The sequence below is a fragment of the Gobio gobio genome (genome assembly GCF_949357685.1).
Source record: "Gobio gobio genome assembly, chromosome: 15".
Lineage (NCBI taxonomy): Eukaryota > Metazoa > Chordata > Actinopteri > Cypriniformes > Gobionidae > Gobio > Gobio gobio.
Genome location: NC_137108.1, coordinates 28,339,478 through 28,359,727, shown reverse-complemented (window position 1 = coordinate 28,359,727; position 20,250 = coordinate 28,339,478). Strand labels below are relative to the sequence as shown.

Sequence of the window (20,250 nt, the reverse complement as noted above, 5' to 3'; positions counted from 1 at the left end):
TCTGCATTCAATCTTAGGATATCATAATATTGTTCAATATAGGTGTTTGTGTGCATGTATAGGTGTACTGTATATTTATATATATATATATATATATATATATATATATATATATATATATATATATAATATCTAATAGCCTACACTTATACATACACACATTGATTTTGAAGTCAACAGGCTCACACATAGATGCATGTTAAGTGATCATAAAGAAGAATAATAAGAGACAAACAATCGCCTATTGTCAGGAAATAATGTCGTTGTTCCTGTGTTGTCTCGTGTTTTGCCAAGACATTCGTCCTGCTTTCCGCGTTTTCAGTGATGCGGACACGTAACGCTGAGCTAAACAAAACTCGAGTGGTTTGCGAATAGTGGGGCAGTTACCGCTCATCCGACAACATGAACCGGGCACTTAGAAAGTCTCAGTCTCTGCGCAGCTCTTCGGTTCTCGAGGTGAAAAGTAAAGTAAGTTTGTAGCTTTCTTTCATTCAGATTACTGATCTCTATTCTCTCTATTCTGTATCAGTTATTATGTTGCATGCAGTTTCTTTGATGTTGGCGGTGTGCATTTCTTTTATGAGACATTATTAAAGTAGCCTCTTTTTTTGGAATTAGGCTTGTTTGTCATTCAGATTTGAAATTAATTCAAAGAATTCTTGTAACATATCTTACATTTATCTCTGTGTTTATCTTGCCGCTCATATTTTAGTATTATTAGACTGAGAGGAAGTAGGCTACCTTGTAAACAAAGACTTGGACAATCAAAACCTATACAATATCCAGAAACGGCTCACTTCTAAAATATTCCCATTGTTTCAGCTTTTTGAACACAGTCCACTCACTGCTTCTAAGATCACTAATGAATCATATGTTGACCAATTTATCCTGTAGAACATAAAAGAGAAATCCTGTAATTAGGATATTATATGTTCAGTAGTATTTTCATGCAATTTCATTCATGTGCTGTTCTCTCTACAGTTTGGTGCAGAATTCAGGAGGTTTTCCCTGGATCGTTGTGAGCCTGGCAGGTATAAAGACTTCTACAGGCTCATTGTGCGTTTACATCACCTATGGCAAAGGGATGTCCTTATTGGTTATGCAGATGTCCAAGGAGAGCTGTTGCCTATCAATAATGATGACAACTTTTGCAAAGCTGTGAGCTCCACACAATATTTACTGCGTATCTTCATTCAACTACAAGGTACAGAAAGGGAAGCTCGTGAATATATCTAATTTCCTTTATTCTCTGCTCCACCCATCTCACCTCACAACAAAAAAATATCATAATATAATGAATGTAACATAGGGCACTATTTTCCTAATACATAACATGGATATAAATTGTGTTTTGTTCTTATCAAAGATGTATTTCCTTCATATAGATCAATTGTAGATATTTATATCATATATGGAAAATTTTAAGACCTTAAGGCCTTCAATCAAGGCAGTTTTAGTTTATTTTTGATCTTCGTGAAGAAAAAGGAATAGAAAAGGGAAGGAATTTATCTAGTTGGAAATCATAGGCTCTACTTGAGTATAATTGCTTTGTATTCCCATGTGGTGTGTTTGTTTGCCAGATAGATTATCTTTTTGCTTTCCGTCCTAGGTCATGTGATCTCTACCAGAGTTTTTAGAAGTTCCTCAGTAATTAGTGGGAAAAAATAATGCTAATAAATTAATGTAAGAATAAATACACAAAGAGGAATTAAGAAGAATGAATAAAAAAATACAGTTATGAATAATCAGTGCTAAATGTAGTAAAAAATGTATGATTTTTCTTTGGGGAGATTATTCAATAAAGTTAACTTCATCTGGACATTTGTTTGTTTACACATTTTAATTTATTTTAATTTTTTTTTTTTAATTGGACTGACTTGGTCCCCTATAATTAAATAGTGTTATACATGCAAACATAAAAAAGATAAATACGCACAGTTAAATATTTAAATTTGAGTCAGAATAAATGTATAGTAAAAATAAGATTAAAGTAAATGAATACAATTTTTTATTATGAAATAATAAAAAATACAATAATGAAAAAATAAATGAAAATATAATTAAATAAATAATACATCTAAGAGCACAGTTCTATAGTGAGTAGAAAAAAAAGAATGCAATGTAATAGATACTAAATATTTTCCACATAACATTTCCCACAAATTTATAATATTATTTTTCCACAGTATAAATTAGGTCTTTATAAATGAGGTTTAGAATTAATTCTGTGATTTCATAATTTTAGAACTTTGCTCAACTTACTTCCTGCACTTTTTTTTACAGAGGAAGCTGATCAGGATAACGCAGTTGCTGATGATGCGACAAAGCGAAAGAAATCTGTCAGCCACAGAAAACCACCATTTCAGATCAGCATGCCACAGAACTTCCGCCCTGTTTCTTCCATCATTGACGTGGGCATCATACCAGAATGCCACCGAAGAGTGCGTCTGTATCGCCAGGGCTCAGACAGACCTCTGGGCTTTTACATTCGTGATGGTACTACAGTCAGGGTTACTCCTTATGGTCTGGAAAAGGTTCCAGGCATCTTTATCTCCCGCATAGTGCCCGGCGGACTGGCGGCTTGCACGGGACTGCTAGCCATTAATGACCAGGTCCTGGAAGTGAATGGTATTGATGTTATGGGGAAGACTTTGGATCAGGCAACCGACATGATGATTGCCAACAGCCACAACCTCATTATCACAGTGAAACCTGCAAACCAGCATAACAACATAAGGCGAAAAAGCTGCATTTCCTCAAGCTCTGGACACTATTTTGATAGTACGGACTCTGTAAGCTACCCAGGGCTGCCTATGATAATGAAAGCTTATGGTTTAGGTACTGGCTCTGAGAGCGAAGAGGATGCAGATGTGGTTGTTGAGAGCCCTATCAAACACCTGTCCCGGCGGTTTGGTGCTTCAACCGCCTCTCATTCTTCTCAACCACATATTAATACTTCCTACCGGCCCCAAGTTTCTGCCAGACGGCCCAACTCGCTCCTTTCGGCAGCGTCCTATCACTCTCAGCCTTGCCTCACCTACACAGCTCACAATGACCACAGCCTCCCTCTTCACTGGAATCTAAGCGTCAAGCAGCATTATGGCTTTAATCCGGCCATCAGACAGGAAAGCTGCAGTACCCATGACATTCTAAACACATGGCACGTAGATCTGAGTCGCCATTTGCTGTTGCCCCAGGGGGCAATGGAGGAAGATGGAATTGTTGTCATTTTGTAAAAGATAAACCTTCTGAAACGACACCACCCATTTTAAACCCTGCACTACAATTATAAAGGACTACTTTTGCATGTCATGTGCGTGCTTTACTTGCATGTCTTGCAAGTTTTTACTGATAACATTAAAGATTACTATAGATTCTGTATGTTAACGGATCTTTTTTTTATACATCATCAAAAATGTTGTAGAGGTGTAGTGTGTAATATTTATGAGGATCTATTGACAGAAATGCAGTATAATATACATATGTTTTTTTAGTGGTGTTTAAAGACCTTACATAATGAACCGTTATGTTTTCTTACCTTAGAAAGAGTCATTTTTATCTACATACACCACGCGTCCACTTACAGTGAAATTGCCATTTTGCGCCACCATGTTTCTACAGTAGCCCTAAACGGACAAACTGCTCTACAGAGCGCTAGCTACTCTCTGCTGTCACAGACGATGACATCTTTGTCCTGTGTCGGCCACCGTAGCTTCTCTATGTGCTTCGAAAGGGAGGGGTGAACAGTTGCAATTCGCAACCTCACCGCTAGATGCTGCTAAAATTTACACAGTGCACCTTTAAAAAAAAATCTGTCATCTTGGACTCGCCTTTGTCTTTCCAAACCTGTATGATTTTCTTTCTTCTGTAGAACATTAAATAAAATATTTTGACAATCTTGGAAACCAAACGTTTTAACCATTGAATTGACCATTGAATTCTTAAAATAACTTCTTTTATGTTCCACAGAAGAAAGAAAATCATACAGGTTTGCAACAACATTAGGGTGAGTAAGGATTTAAATTTTTGAGTGAATATGTCATTAATAAAATGCATTGGAAATTAACGTTACCTTTAATTGAACTGTAAACCCTTCTCAAATACGTTGTATAGTATAAACACAATACATTTAGTAAACCACAATACATTTAGATTATGTGTTAAACCTCATCCTTCCCTCGGCTCATTTTGACCCGAAACTCATTAAAAAAATAAAATTGAGAGTTAATCTGAGTGGTCCAAGTCCCTAGGACTTTAGCCGCAGTTGAACCACGAATGCACAAAAAAATTGACTGTATTGGAGGAGTTTTGTGGTTGATATTAAAAAAAGTAACAAATCCTTCCCTCACGGGTCAATTTGACTCCCATATGAATGGGATGCGAGGAATGCTTCAGTTCACATAGAAAAATTTAAATGCTAAAACTACCAAACAAATATTTTATAATGCCTGCATGTGTATCTGAATGCATACTGAAGAAATTACTTTAGGACCCAGCGGAACAGCTCATTTGCTCCATATAGACAAGAGCTAAAAGGCCATCTAGTGGCAAGAGTCATGAAATATCATGTTATATATACAGTATATTGTTTTTCCACAAGAGGTTGGCAAAGACACAATGTAAGATATTTTGAGCTGAATTAAAAGGGTTATGCATGAAATGTTGAAAAGAATGTGAAGAATGTGCTCAAATTACTATTTATTATTTATAAAATATATAAAAATTTAAAGGTAAATAAAATAAATAATAACTAAAGAACTGCATTAAAAAATAGAAAAAATATCATCAAAATGAAATAAATAAGCTTTCTGGACAAAGAATAAATTTTATATAATTTTAGGGCTTCGGGTCATATTGACCCGCGAGGGGAGGTTTTGTTACACAGATTAATGAATACAGTTAATTGCTATTAACATGCAACACACATGCGTTGTTGTACTTAAAGGGATGATTCACCCAAAAATGAAAATTCTGTCATCATTTACTCACCCTCAAGTTGTTCCAAACCTGTATGAGTTTCTTTCTTCTGCTGAAAACAAAAGAAGATATTTTGAAGAATGTTTGTAACCAAGTAGATAGAGCAACCATTGCCTACCATAGTATTTTTTTCCCCTACTATGGTAGTTAATGGTTGCTCTATCTGCTTAGTTACAAACATTCTTCAAAATATCTTCTTTTGTTTTCAGCAGAAGAAAGAAACTCATACAGGTTTGGAACAACTTGAGGGTGAGTAAATGATGACAGAATTTTCATTTTTGGGTGAACTATCCCTTTAAGTGTTTGTGTAGCACACGGTTTCTTAAATGTCATTATATTAGCAATATCTTATTAAGTAACCACAAAAACGATTTCTATACAGTGGATTGCACACAACAAAATAAAGTTTGTTCAAGAATTGTGTTGCATTAGCTCATTTTATTTAAGGAAATGGAACAAACAGCAACTATAATTTTTGGAAGTGAATGTCTGAATTCCTTTGAACATTGCATTACATCATGATCCAATCAGAGAGGCCTGTGTTTCCATACTGATTTTTTAGTTAGTTCATTAAGTAAACAAACACAAAAAAATGATGTTTAACAACATCTCAACTGTGATATTTTACAGTATAGCATTATCATTGTTTTAGGGTTCTGGGACCCACACAGACCGCAGGATGAGCTCCCTCTGCTGGCCTCAACATTTTTTCAGGGACAACCTTAACTTTCCCAGGAGGAGGCGAGAGCCACAGGTTGACAAGCATCACATACATCCATATTCCAGTATGCTATACTTCACTTCAAATATGTCATAATTCAATTAAAAACTTCCATGAAAAATAAAACCAATATAAGCTGTGAAAAAAGTTGAATCTTTCATGCTGACTCATAATCATGTTGATTTCGGTCTCCAGTTGCTCATATCAACAATGGTGCATAACGGGACATCCTGCATTGTGTTTATCAGTTTGGCAGAACAACACTTGTCAAGTAAAGCTGACAAGACTTTTTATGTCATTGAAACAACTAATTAACGGAATAGTTCACCCAAAAATGATAATTCTGTCATTATTTGATTACCCTCATGTCTTTCCAAACAAGTTTCTTTCTTCTGTTGAACACAAAAGAAGATATTTCGAAGAATATTGGTAATCGAACCGTTGACATCCCATTGACTTAAACTATGGAAGTCACTGGCTACCGTCAACTCTCTGGTTACCGACATTCTTTAAAATATCTTCTTTTGTGTTCAGCAGAAGAAAGAAAGGGGTGCAAGTTTGGAACAACTTTAGTGTGAGTAAATGATGACAGAATTTTTTAATTTTGGGGTGAACTATCCCTTTAAGTCCAAGTGATTGGCCTACATGCATTTATTAAATAACAATAGACAAGAAAGTACTTTTTGATAAAGTTTCATGAAATGTTAACATTTATTCTCAAACTAACCATGTGACGATAGGCGGCCCATTTCAGTCCTTGTATCATGCATTCATTGGGCCCAGTAAAAAAAAATTGTCCCGGGTCCTTTGGTGACATTCACGTTCCTGGTACATGGCTATGAATTTTTTTTAATTGAATTGACTTGCTGTGGCGACATCAGCACTGATGCAAGAGACCACCTATCGCTACTGCAACAGGTAGCCACTGCATATTATAGACAGCAAGCAACACTCTCATTTCCCTCTCATCATTTATCATAATGTCATACTTTACTCCATCAATCCATCTCCCCATAAAAGCATCTCTGAAGGTGATGTACCACAGGTGTGTCAACATCACTCACAGGTGAAGACCACAGCTATGGTCCTATGGTTCATTCTAATAATAACTAATGGCCTTTACATTGATCAACTTTGTAAGTTCAGCCCACCTCTCTCCCATTGGTGGTTCTGCACTGTGCAATATGTAAATCAGAAAACGTCACTTCCCGTCTTCCTGTGCGCCATGTTTTTCAGCTGGAGTGGGGTTGTGTTTTAGTGAGATATAATCAAAAGTGGGCAATCCCGCGCTCGGTTCATATTTCACCAGACGATCATCAGTGCAATAAGGAACGCGGATTGAGCGCAACCTGGATGCTTCATACAATGAAGTAACCGATTCCATACTGCGCGCCTTCCAGTGACGCCGGAAGAAAACGGACGCACGCAGACATCCATCCACTCAATCGCAGCTCTCTCTGCCAGGATATTAAAGGTAGACACAGCTTTATAATTCCCCCTAAAATACAGTTCGGATTAGGAATGGCACGCGTAGCTCTTTCTTCAGTACTACTTCAAAGGCACGACTGGGTCAAACAATTATAATGACATGAGGCTGGTTTGAAAAAAAAAAAAACCATAGACCTTGCTAGGTACATGGTTACAACCAGCTAAGTTATATTTATTATAACTATGTTATAGGCCTCACTAATGTATCTTTATTTAGAGGTCTCTATATAATCTGCATTCGATTGACGCAAAATAAACAGATTGAGTTTGGCGTTTAAAGAGTGATGTATTGAATTTGTATTGATTTGACATGGAACATTTTGTGGCTTTTTTGTTTTTATTTAACGTTACAGGATCAGCAAAATGTATCAAATTCCAGTGAAGAACCTGACAAAACTCAGACGACCAAGGAAACGGGTCAAAAGTATTTTGTGTGACATCGGGATGCAACAGTGCCAAGACTTACTGGAGGTAGATTATTGTGTTAATGATGTTCTGTTTATAACAAGGCTCTGTTGAATGCATGATTTTGATTGTCTCAATGTTGATTATTCGTTAAATGCACTATATTAAGTCATTCTAGGTCTTGACTGCATTACATTTCAGTGTCACTCACTTCACCCAATCATTTTAGTAATTTCAAAGAGCCTTACAAAACTGCAAAAGATAACATAAGATAAAACCAAGATATTGACAAAAAAAATGACAATTTCAAATGTTCAGAAATTACTAAAGTTGGAATGTAACGGACGAAGCAATAGCTCATTTCTTCCTTATTGAAATGGATTTTTGAAAAAGAAAAACAAAGTAGGGCGGGGACTTAGTAGGGATGCTGTTTAAGCTACTAATGGAGAGAACTTGATTAGAGAAGTCCGGCATGCATTACCAGAGACTCTGATGTTTCACCAGAAGAATGAGTTAAAAAATAAAATGCATAATATATTGATTATAGGTTGTTATCAGTGAAAAAAATCAGTAATCAGTGTCAGCCAATAGTGAATATTTAAATTCTGCATGCTCATTTCTGCCTATTTTTATATTTAGATATGACAGTAAATGTAAAGTTCATTAAAAACATCCTAAAATCACATGTAGCATCTAAAACTTTATTTGATTTTCTTTTACACAATATCAGTGTTTCTTCACACGAATATCATTATGTCTGCTAATGAAATGTTCTTTGTTTCCTACAGACATATAAAGGTTTTGATACTGGCGATGCAAATTTTGACAACACAGAATGGGATGATTTCACTGATGGTCATGTTGGGAAAAAGAAAAAAAAGGTGATTTGCATTAACATCTGTTATGCACTGTAAAAATGTTTTAATTGTTTGTGATGTTATAACAAATTAGTTTCCATCTTTTTTAGCATCACTTTTATTTTAATAAATAATTTAAGGTAGCAATTAAACTTTTCAATTTGGTCAAACCCCTCTTCTTTAGTTGACATTGTTGACAAAATGACAGCGCTGTTGACAGCTTCCGTAACCCAAACGAAGCTCGTTGATGGGCGTGTTCCCGCTCTGGTTGATGTGCGCACGCACATTCTGCCCTTTATGACATCATACAGGGCCATACTCTTAAAAAAAAACTTTCGGAAACTTAAATCCTGAAGGAGTGAATTTGGCACAGAAATACTCATATATCATACGTCCAACTCGTTGGACATTTTAGCCATGTTTAGCATGAAAATCCAACTCTTTAACAGTGTCAAGAAGTCAGAATGCATGAAATGGCATTAGAGCCCCCCTTTAATAATCCCAGTTGCATCTTTTTATTTATAACAACATAACAGCATATTAACAACAGGCAAAATAAATGTACAAATTTAAGCATTCGGTTTAAACTACAGTTTTACAAGGTTTTGTGGTTTAATAGATTGAAGAGAAAGTGGAATACGCTGGATTATGGAATATTCACTGGAATATGCAAACATTGTCAGAAAAATTAACAAAACAATGAATACATCATCACAATTACCAAGTCAGGAACAATGAACGTGACTTCACAAGACTAATGATGAGCATAGACAACAGAGAGAGAATTAAATGTGCTTTATTCATGGCTGTTTTATTTAGTTCATGTAAAATTTACGTCTTTATACACGACTGACGGATTATGCAAAGTTTCTAGTCTCTATTTTTAGCACCGAGTTTAAACTACATAACAAGCATTTATGTAACTAATTTGTTATTTATATCTCATTTGTGCATTAATGGCTGTTATGTTATATAAAGTTTATTAATTAGGGGGGCAAGTTATTTCACCTTTGAACACCTTTGTTGACTCATCTCCCCTCAGACGCAGTGCTCATTTATCGGTGAATCCAATATTACAAAAACGATACCCAATTATGGGAAAGTGCTTAAATATCGGTAAACAGATTATCGGTTGATTTCTAATATTTTTACACTGTATACACCAGGGATTAAAAACGGACAGCATTTCTGTTTATTCTGAAACATTACAGTTCTGAAAACACTTTTCAAAAAAGTACTGGTTAATAACATAATTATTATTATTACTTTTTGCTTATACTATATACCAGAGCTTGAATAGAACTTTATGCTAAATAGCTTTATACTAGAATTTGTGACTAAACCTCATAACTCCTGTGGATCCTCAAACTGTTGGCAAAACCTCATACAGTAGCTCCACCCGCCTCAATCGTGAATGGAGTGCTGCACGCATTTGAGACCATCTTTGCTTGTTTGCAGTGCAAGGGTAAAAAAAGAACTGGTTCTTTGTATAAGTACAACTTTTTCATTATTCAAAAAACATAATGTTTGTTAAGGCAAATGTTTTATGTACAGTAGGAGTGACACCCCAGAAGAGTGTCAGTCTGATATTTGCCCTCTAGTCATGTCAAATGCAGCCTGTGCATAGCACTTCATCATTTATTCACATCATTTATATTGATTTTCATCAAATGTTTTAAACAACAGAAACAAATTAGCGCCCACATAGATACAATAAACTCGTGTAAGTTAATTATAAACGTAATGTTTAACTTACTGCCTCAGATGCGGCCGTTAATGACTGACAAAACACAAATCTCCAACATTCGCTGGTGAAAAACCTTGTAACTCCATTTGAGCTTGATTTTTGGAAAATGTTTAGGGGAACCCTGGGTATTAATACTTGTGTGGCTTAATATAACGTAAATTATGTCTCTTGCTGAAATCTGTAGTAGAAAAACCATGAAAGATTTACGTTATTTTAAAAATCCACATTGTTTTATACATGTTTTGGACAATGGGGGGCGACATTATTTTAGGTGAACAGTGCAGTCTGCGTCGATGATGTCAAATGGTTGCATTCGGTGAGCTACTGCCACCACCTGCTGGCAACAAGGCCGAAGGGCAAGAAGAGAGAAGATTTCACTCGATATCCAGGGCATTTAGACAAAAAAAAAAATCGATGGCATGGCATTTGGTTTAAGCCTATGGTTATATCCATTGCCACCTGTGAGCTCTTTCAGTAGATGTGGTCTACTAAAAGCCTCAAAGCCATCAGGGCTAAAGTGGAGAGAACAAAGAACAAGTTTTATTCGTCCACTGTAGAGCCCGACCGATATATCGGCGGGACGATATTAGGCATTTTCCAAACTATCGGTATCGGCATTTATGATGGCCGATAAATGAATATATATAAAAACGGACGAAACACCGCTCAACCACATTATGAGTGTTGGCGTTTCATAGTTTGTCCACCAGAGGGCACCCTACAACTTGCAGATTGGCAACACAGCTGATCCAGCTGAGCTGAGTCATGCTGCACGCCGCGAACATAATTGCATTCACAACAGATCATCCGTGAAGTGCATGGTAAGGTGGCAACTGTCACGAGACATACATTGCTTGATATATAAACTTTATATAACATAACAGCCATTAATGCACAAATTAAAAGAACATCCCCATCAGTTCTCTTAACTCAAATAAGCATTACAAAATTCGTGACTGCCAAGTCCAGTTTTGCTGTTACATGTAAGCCAAGAGTGAAACAGAATTAGCATACGTTAGGTTGTTCCAGTATAGTTGACTGACTGTCAGTTTAACTCGGACAAAGTGACTGAATAAGATTTAATAGCGTGACAGTTTGACAGCATGAGACGTATCATCTCTCCCCTGCCCGTTATTTTGAAAAAAGTATGTTTTACAATATTTTTGCAGTCCATTTCTAAAGCTAGACTTGAGCTAACCACAAAGCTAGCTAATGCCATGGCTATCAGTGGAAGACCGCTAACATTAATGCGCTTGGAAATCACAACAAACTTTTTCTGCCTACATAAAGTAATGATTACTGTATTTATAACTAGTATATTTATAGTTCCAGTCCCTGCATTGTAAGTTAGGCACTTAGAGTGAACGAAAGTGCGTTGCTGACTTCGTTCAGACTCAGCATTAGCGAGTCACATGATGGATTTACTGCATCATCATCAGTAACGTTAGTAGATTTTAGAAGGCAGGCAGCAAATGATGATTGAAAATGGTTTGTTGTAGCTTGATGGATAGAATTAAAAGGGTGCATGTAAAGGGATAAGCAAGTTGACATTGATACAGTATAAATATGAGCTACCTTACTGTATATAATTTATATTTTGCTGTTGTTATTTATGAAGCTTACCACATCTATTAATACTATATAGATTTTTTGTTTTTGTGTTTTCGTCCAAAGGACTTTAAGTTTTATATTTTTATACATTTTATTTATCAGAACTTTAATATATTGTTATGCTCCTCTGTTCTGTTGTAACAATAAAACAAACTAGTTTATTTTTAAACTGCATTATCATATTATTTTAGAGAGGCTGAGGGATCATGAATAACTACAAATGAGGGAAATCTGTTTAAGTTTTTTACGTGTTTCTGTATATATATATATATATATATATATCGGAATATCGGATTTTTAAATCACCAAATATTTGTATCGGTATCGGCCTTAAAAATCCTTTATCGGCCGGGCTCTAGTCCACAGGCATCTTACCATTCTTTTCTCCTCTTATCGCTAGGAAAGCAGTGAAGACTTGCATTGCTTCTCTTGTTGCCCTTCAACTGAAAATTACAACCAAAAGCCGCACAATGTGGCATCGAATCAGTATGTTATTTTGTGAGTTGTTGCTGTAAAAAAAGCAACAGGTAGCACCAGTAGCTCACAGAGTGCAACCATTTGATGCCATCGACAGAGAATGCACTGCGCACCTAAAATAATCTTCTTTTAAATTTTCTTCTACATATTTTAGTAAAAGACATTTACGTTATATTAAGCCATACAAGTCTTAATACACAGGGTTCCCTTTAATAATATAATGACACACAAATGTCTAACCATACATAAAACCACAATACTAACTTTGACAACATGGTGTTTAATTATTTAGTTAAACACTGGACGCGTCACGTTTGCATAGGCAACGAACCCAAAAGGGCCCACGTCACACCTCTCTTCATCTGGCTACCACTTGCTGCTCGCATCAAGTTCAAGGCGCTAACGCTCGCTTACAGATCCACCACAAGCTCCGCTCCTGCATACTTTGAATGGCTCCTACGAGTCTATACCCCCACCAGAAGCCTTCGCTCAGCTAAGGAGCAACGGCTTGTGGTACCATCACAGAGAGGCAGAAAATCCCTCTCCAGAACATTTACATTCACCATTCCCTGCTGGTGGAACGATCTTCCCACCTCCATCCGAATTGCAGAATCACTGACAACATTAAGAAGATGGCTGAAAACTCACCTCTTCCGTGAGCACTTAACCTCATCTTAAAAAAAAAAAAAATCCTTTTCCTTCTATTTTCCTCTACTCCTTCCCTGCCCTAGCGTGTGTTCCTCTGGGTAATGTCCAAAACTTAGTACTTCAGGCACTTTTTATGCTTTGTTGCCTCTGTTCATGACGGATCGCTTATTGTACTCAGTTGTAAGTCGCTTTGGATAAAAGCGTCTGCTAAATGCGTAAATGTAAATGTTTATGTTCCTGTTAAGTTTCCGGTTTTTGTTTTCATTCCTTGAACCAGTAGAGCCCTGTTACACACTGTTGATAAACATAATTTTAAGCCTTATTAATCATGATATTACTTTTGTCCCTTAGTATCCATACCGGAGCCAAACTCTATGCTGCAGTCTGTGTTGGTACTCCAGCCGGTCAGTTCCCACATTCAGAAGTCACATACATCGCTGTCACTGGAACGATCTGAATGTGGCCTGTTTGTTAATGTGCCCCTACTGCCCATTTGTCAGCTCTCCGAAAGTCACAGAGCAACACATTCAGTTTTTCCACATGCTGCCATCAAAAGCCCATCGTATTTCTCACCAAAACAACCCCAGCCATACTTTGGCTCACACACCGAAAACTGTGTCAGTTACAGTCTCAGCTGATGCCGCCGATGACAGATACACCTGCGCAACCTGCGGCTATCATGACTCTTTACTATACGTGATGAAGAAACACGTCTTGGTAAACCACTATGCTACGATGCTGGATCGCTTCTTCGGGCTCGGGTCAGACAGTACGCAAAAAGCTGGTGGTGTGCAGATACGGGACGGCGCACCAGTGAAATATCATTGCAAAGTGTGCAAACTGCCAGCAGAGACCATCGAACATTTACTTTATCACATTTTAAGTTCAGAGAAGCACAAGGACCTGCACTGGCAAATAATGCCTTGTATAATCGAAAAAGACTGCATGAATCAAATGACCGGATTGCAGAATCTGTTGAGCCTCGCTCCAAAAGCGATGCAGCAGGTCACGTTACTCGCAAGACCGAATTACATGCCCCAGCAGATGCAACAAACAAATGGAAACGGTACGGTTCTTCTGGCTGGCCCAAGCAACACGACAGCTTTGTTTTGCTCTCCTGGTGCGGGGCAGATGTTTCTGTCTCCACAAACGCAAGCTTTACTGTCGGGCACAACTGTGGCTGCGCTTCAGAATGCCCAGCATCAGCAGTCCCTCGGTGGGATGCCGCAAGTCCTGCCTAACTCTAGAGGTAATATAGTGATGCCAAACATGCCGCAAAGTGCATCCACGGTACCCATCACTATGTCCATTCCCAGGTTACCACAGACCCAGCAAGCACAGCAGGTTCTTCTTCCACCTGGCGTCCAAGTCAACCTCCCGGGCGATATGGGTGGACGTCAACCAATTCTTGTTACTCAAGGTCTTCAGCTGAACCAGTCAGTTCCCAGAGCTCCTCTCATAACCTCGCAGTCCGTGCGTCTCATTCCCACTGGCAACAATGTCAATGGCGTTCCAACATACACTCTTGCACCCGTTCAAGTCACCGTTCCTGTCCACGGTGGTTCCGCTCAGATGGTATTGACGCAAAACCAGATCAGCCAGCCTTCAAATTCAGCTGTGGTGCCCGCAACTCTCATGCCTACAATTCAGAGGGCGATAAACAGAAATTCAACACCAAATGAGCTGGCTGTGCTTGCACCGTTTTTGAAGAAACATGATGACCACACTGTCAAGTGCCTGAGGTGCAAGATTTTACTGACTGAGCAGGGGATTTTCCAGCATTTATTGCATGGCTTGAAGTGTCTGTTCTGCCCTCAGATGTTCTACTCCTTCAAGCAGATCATGGAGCACACCAATAAAGAGCACAGTCTGAAAATCAAGGAAAACCGGCATTTCATAAAAAAACATTTTAATCTCGGCTGTGATGATAAGGGAAACCTAATGTTCAACACTTTTAATCTGAACACAGATGTGCCCAAAGATCTTCTTGACAACCGCGAGCTTAACCTTGCACTGGTTACCAGCTCTCAAGATAAGCTATACATAAAAATGTATCCAGACAAGGCAGAATACGCAACCACGTTGAAGGTGGCACCTACCGCCTGCCCATTTTGTCAAGTAAAGCTCCAGAACTCTGAAGACTACGAACTCCATCTGCAATCAAAACATCACATCGTTCCCACCATTCATGCAATACTAAAAACACCTGCTTACAAATGCATATATTGTTTTGGGGTGTATGCCGAAAAATCAACACCGAAAACCGTCTCCATTCATGTGCAACGGTGTCGCTGCGCTCCCAAAGCGGTCAAGGAAGCAGAGAGGCAGCTGAATCCAGATACAATGGAACACCTTGATGGTGATTTATGTAGTTCTGTGGAGATGGCCAGTTCTTCAGACGTTGCTTTTCAGGGGGCTCTTGAATTTGCAAAGCCAAAGAGAGAGGAGAGAGTGCCAAGCACACCGAAGAGCAGGAGAAGGAACGCCAAAGTTCCAAAGGTAGAAGTCCCCGAGACTCCAGTGAAACTCGTCTTGGAACCAATGGGGATGGAGAGGACATCGTTTGAGGACAGAAAAGACTTCCTTTCGCAGTACTTCCACAGAAAGCCATACGTGACGAAGACCGAAATCGAACTGCTCGCTTCCCGTTTGTGGATAAACAAGGCTGACGTAAAGGCTCACTTTAACAGCAAGCTCACCAAGTGCTTGAAAGCAATGCAGAAGAAGAGGGTTTGTGTACGTCTTGGGTTCAAAATGATTGAAGTGAACAAGGTGAAGCACAACCTCTTCATTCCGGATGTAAAGCCAAAAAAAAAAAAAGATGCAGAGGTGGTGAAACATGATGTCCTTGTTCCAGAGGTAACTGTTAAAATAGAGGATGTGAATGAAATTAAACATGACCTCTTAATCCAAGAGGTAACTGTTAAAAGAGAGGATGTGAATGAAATGGAACATGACCTCTTAATCCAAGAGGTAACTATTAAAAAAGAGGACATGGACGTGAATGAAGTGGGACATGACCTCTTCATCCAAGAGGTAACTGTTAAACGAGAGGATGTGAATGAAATGGAACATGACCTCTTTTCATAGGTACGGCCTCTGTAAAAAATGGTTAAACATGTTTGTTTGATGCATTGTTTGTATACAGCATGTTCACACTAGGATGTAAACCATTGCAATCTGTTTATTTAAAATGACTTGATTTACACATTTATAAGATGGTTTGCCTCTTGGCATTAGTCTATGGAAAAAGGGGAACCTACAGCAATGCTGAAAAGACTCTACACTTTACATTTTTGTATTTTTGTTGTATATAGTTCATATGATGATGTTTAAAAAAAGTTTTTTTATTACATATCTTTATTGCAAGAAAAAAACACTCATCTTTCCCATCTTTTATATTAAAGACACTTGTATTATACATTTGGGGATGTCTAGTGAACTAGTTCTGCATTTAACATTTTATATTAGAACTGAAAAGGAAATGAAGGCTTGGCTAATTATTACTACTAACTGGCACATTAGGCAGCATTTCATAACTGTATCACCAAAAGGGACACTTTATGGTGTTTTCATGTTTTTTTTTCTCCCTCCCCCCCTTCATATAATACACTGTAATCATTTCAGACATGTGAAAAAAGACAAGTGCCTCTGTGTCCTATTTAAAGTTTGCAGTTGTATTTGCCTATTGGAATAAACGTGACTAAATATTACAGATGTGTGGTTTACTCAATATAAAATACTTAGGAGTAGGATTTTCCTAATGTCATTAATTTGTTATTTTATATATTTGATTGGTCAATTGATGTATATTACACAGTCATAACAGAAACGGATTTTTTATTTATCTAAAAAAAGAAAATTCAAGTTGCTGACAAGTCACTATATAAAAAAAATACATCACAAGGACACGAATGCAAATGCTTGAGGAATCAGACAACCATTATTGTTTGTATACACATTCTTTAAAATTCATATTCGAAAAACGTACAAAATACCCATGAGAAACTACTGAGGGAACCATAGCGAATAGAGTTCAACTGTTGGGTTATGGAAGTAAATATTCCATTCATTTTCTCCAAAGGGAATTTGTTTTTGAAACAATGGTATATGTTTTTGATGAAGCCATCAGTCTGCATTATATAAACTTTAATCATATTCAACAATGGAATTCCTGGTGAAGCACTACATTACCCATACATCTGCAGATAAATCTCCACCTCCTCCTCGTACTGTCTTTTTGTCTGATTTTCAAAATCAAATATTTGCTGCAAATTAAAGTTTGGAATGTTGTTTCACGTTGTAGGTTGTTGTTTTAATTAATTCATAATAATAATAACAAAACACTTCCAGAACCAAGTCCGCTGCAAAAGCCTTTCGGGTTGGCCTACAAATTGACGTCATAAGTGCGTCGTCGATCGACTCCATCTAGATCAATTACTTTACCCTTCGCCTAGTACAGACAAATGTAGTCGATGCTGCGTGAGAGCAAGGAGAAACCAAACTTGTGATCATGCTGGCTGTCAAGAGAGTTCTTGGCTATAAAGAATGCGCATTCAGTCGTTATACTGCAATATCAAGCTTGATCTGTAAAACGACAGCACGACATGAGACACAGCGCTTGTCCTGGTCTGTTATGCTTAAAGAAAGAAGCATTCATAGTTCAACCCGTCTGTCTGGAGGCAATAAATTAATGAAGATGCTGGCAAAAAAGAAGTGAGTGTCCGTTTTGTATAATTGATAAGTATAAAATAAAAAAAAAGTTACTGCATGAGTTACATTATCGTTCTTTACAGGAGAAAACAGTGGTATGAGTCTCCGCTGCAGGTAATAATTCTTCCAAATATTTTTTTTTTATTGATGTATTTTCGGTTTCAGTATTGTATACTCTTTTGAAATATTGTACATGTTAACAATAAAGCTGTGTTTAATCTTTAAGCAGAATGACTATACCTATTTTTTTGGACTGTACACATTACCATACTTGTCTTTTGCACATTTTGCCCACCCAGGCCACAGCGCTTGTTCAGCCTGGCTTTCTGAAACCATCAAAGCGAAATAAAGAGGACAGTGTTCGTGTGAGGACTCTGAACAACATCATCTACAAAGCAGTGACCGACTTACTGAGCTCCTTTGAGGTCAACTCTGAGATCAGTGCCTACAATGTACAGATTTCCAAGGTAGGGTGTGCTCTTCCTTCAATAATTATATCTTATGTTGTATGTTCAATAATTATATATTATTTTGTATGTTCAATAATTATATCTTATGTTGTATGTTCAATAATTATATCTTATGTTATATGTTCAATAATGAAAGGCATAATTTGCACAAAAATTTACGCTCTTACATCATTTTTTCGCGGTTATGTCGTTCTAAACCTGTATGACTTTCTTTTGGAATACAAAAGATACTTTTTTGGTTACCTTTGATTTTCATTGTATGAATAAAACAACAACAACAACAACACATTTCTCAAAATATCTTTCATGTTCCACAGAAGAAGAAGAAAGTTAAACAGTTTTAGAATGACCGAATTTTCATTTCTCTTTAATTATTAAAAACCTATTATAAAACCTAAGCTCCTTGTTTCATCCTTGTCCATGTAAGGTTTCACTACCACCAGATTTCTCTGCATGTCGAATATACTGGAAGACAAGTCTGTCGGCTGAGCAAGACAGCCAAATTCAACAGGCTTTAGACAAATGTGCTCCTCGCATACGGTATGTCTTTTTCATAGTCTATTTTACTTCTGTTTTAACCAGTTGAAGGGAATAGAATCCTTTGTTTTTTTTATATTATTTTTCAGGCATCTCCTCATCTCTCACCAAATCCTTGGTAGTGTTCCTCCCTTGGTTTTCATCAGAGATAAACAATATGCAGCTGTCACTGAGGTAACAGATCACATATTAATAATAATATTAGTGGCGCATGAATTTTGTAGATGGTATAGCTAATGTGTGTTATTGTTCTGTCCTTAATCAGATTGAAAACCTTCTCAAGAAAGCAGATTTTGGTCCAGATGAAAATAATATACATTTAACCATCAGCGATATCGGGTAAGGAGAATTTAGTTCTAAAAAAAACGAATGTTTTTTTGGATGAATTTCTAATTTGTTTGATCTTCCAAAGGGCCAAACTGCAGCCGATAGAATCTGGAGACAAGAAAAGAAACTTTTTGTTTGGCGTCGATCACGACGCTCTACACAAACAGATTGAAGCCTATAAACGAGAGAAGGGGGCGAGAGACTCTCTCACACACAGTCCTGCTGCAGGAGGACTAACACAAGAGCAGCTGGACACACTAGCAGATATTAGGAAGCAGAAACTCATAGAGAAAAAGAAACAGAAATCTAAATGGATGAAGGACGATGACATCACTCCTAAGGATTTCCTCTTGTCCAGAAGCCTTCAAAAAGAGGACAAAGAGGAGCAGGACAGTGACGAGGACAGCCTGGTGGATAGCCAGCTCTCAGAGCTGATAGAAGAGGACGACAGGAGACACTGAAATCAGATCCTTTGGTCACTTGCAATGTTATGCTGTTTAGTGTGGTATGTAAAATAAAAATCTTCACGTTTTGGAAATAAAAGTAAACGTGTATATTTTGAAAGGTGGTCAGTTTTCAGCGGTGTTCCTATGTAATACAGACGATAGGAAAGATCATCAGCAAGGTAAAGCAGTTCAAATAACATTAAAACCAAGAAATGGTTATATAGCAGACCTTAAATTACCTAAAAATGAACCTTCTGTCATCATTTACTCATCCTCATGTCATTTCAAAACAGTGTAACGTTGTTATTTTTATATATTCGTCCATACAATGGACTCCAATGTTGTTTGGTTCCCAACATTCTTCCAAAATATTTTTTTGTGTTCTGCAGAAGTCATGTACACATTTGGGAACAGTAAGATTTTTATTCTATTTTTTAAACCTAACTTATATGCAGCAAGGATGCATTAAATTGCCCAACAGTGACAGTAAAGATTGAATGTTGAAGTGATATTTTAAATAAATGCTGTTCTTTTTGACAGCATATTAGAATGATTTCTGAAGGATCATGTGACACTGAAGACTGGAGTAATGATGCAGAAAATTCAGCTTTGTCATCACAGGAGTAAATGACATTTTAAAATACAATAAAATAGAAAAGTTCATTTAAATTGTAACATTATTTCACAAAATTACTGTTCTTACGTTTTTTTTTATCAAATAACTGCATCCATGGAGAACATAAAAGAACTTTCGAATGGTAGTACAGTGGCATGAAAAAGTATGTGAACAGCTTGCAGAATCTGTGAAAATGGGAATAATGTTTAC

At 37.3% G+C, this 20,250-nt stretch overlaps 3 protein-coding genes across 3 annotated transcripts; all 3 read left to right on the top strand.

Annotated features, from left to right (window-relative positions):
• Nucleotides 1-154: 154 nt before the first annotated feature.
• pard6ga (par-6 family cell polarity regulator gamma a) lies at nucleotides 155-3,907 on the top strand. The gene is made up of 3 exons (XM_079836683.1): nucleotides 155-468; nucleotides 982-1,204; nucleotides 2,284-3,907. The coding sequence occupies exons 1-3, from the start codon at nucleotides 403-405 to the stop codon at nucleotides 3,234-3,236; spliced, it is 1,242 nt and encodes a 413-aa protein (XP_079692809.1). The 5' UTR covers nucleotides 155-402; the 3' UTR covers nucleotides 3,237-3,907.
• Nucleotides 3,908-6,914: 3,007 nt separating this feature from the next.
• adnp2a (ADNP homeobox 2a) lies at nucleotides 6,915-16,644 on the top strand. The gene is made up of 4 exons (XM_079837941.1): nucleotides 6,915-7,172; nucleotides 7,540-7,657; nucleotides 8,380-8,472; nucleotides 13,283-16,644. The coding sequence occupies exons 2-4, from the start codon at nucleotides 7,550-7,552 to the stop codon at nucleotides 16,019-16,021; spliced, it is 2,940 nt and encodes a 979-aa protein (XP_079694067.1). The 5' UTR covers nucleotides 6,915-7,172; nucleotides 7,540-7,549; the 3' UTR covers nucleotides 16,022-16,644.
• Nucleotides 16,645-17,389: 745 nt separating this feature from the next.
• rbfa (ribosome binding factor A) lies at nucleotides 17,390-19,976 on the top strand. Its single transcript, XM_079836424.1, has 7 exons — nucleotides 17,390-17,647; nucleotides 17,728-17,758; nucleotides 17,944-18,111; nucleotides 18,542-18,654; nucleotides 18,741-18,825; nucleotides 18,917-18,990; nucleotides 19,064-19,976. The coding sequence occupies exons 1-7, from the start codon at nucleotides 17,445-17,447 to the stop codon at nucleotides 19,437-19,439; spliced, it is 1,050 nt and encodes a 349-aa protein (XP_079692550.1). The 5' UTR covers nucleotides 17,390-17,444; the 3' UTR covers nucleotides 19,440-19,976.
• Nucleotides 19,977-20,250: the final 274 nt, after the last annotated feature.

Bases quoted from the DNA above. Each gene is read 5' to 3' on its own strand.
- pard6ga (XM_079836683.1), top strand. From the start codon at position 403: ATGAACCGGGCACTTAGAAAGTCTCAGTCTCTGCGCAGCTCTTCGGTT. The intron at 469-981 runs GTAAGTTTGTAG...TTCTCTCTACAG, and splicing joins TTCTCGAGGTGAAAAGTAAA to TTTGGTGCAGAATTCAGGAG. The intron at 1,205-2,283 runs GTACAGAAAGGG...TTTTTTTTACAG, and splicing joins TATCTTCATTCAACTACAAG to AGGAAGCTGATCAGGATAAC.
- adnp2a (XM_079837941.1), top strand. From the start codon at position 7,550: ATGTATCAAATTCCAGTGAAGAACCTGACAAAACTCAGACGACCAAGG. The intron at 7,658-8,379 runs GTAGATTATTGT...TGTTTCCTACAG, and splicing joins AGTGCCAAGACTTACTGGAG to ACATATAAAGGTTTTGATAC. The intron at 8,473-13,282 runs GTGATTTGCATT...TTTGTCCCTTAG, and splicing joins TTGGGAAAAAGAAAAAAAAG to TATCCATACCGGAGCCAAAC.
- rbfa (XM_079836424.1), top strand. From the start codon at position 17,445: ATGCTGGCTGTCAAGAGAGTTCTTGGCTATAAAGAATGCGCATTCAGT. The intron at 17,648-17,727 runs GTGAGTGTCCGT...CGTTCTTTACAG, and splicing joins AAGATGCTGGCAAAAAAGAA to GAGAAAACAGTGGTATGAGT. The intron at 17,759-17,943 runs GTAATAATTCTT...TTGCCCACCCAG, and splicing joins GGTATGAGTCTCCGCTGCAG to GCCACAGCGCTTGTTCAGCC.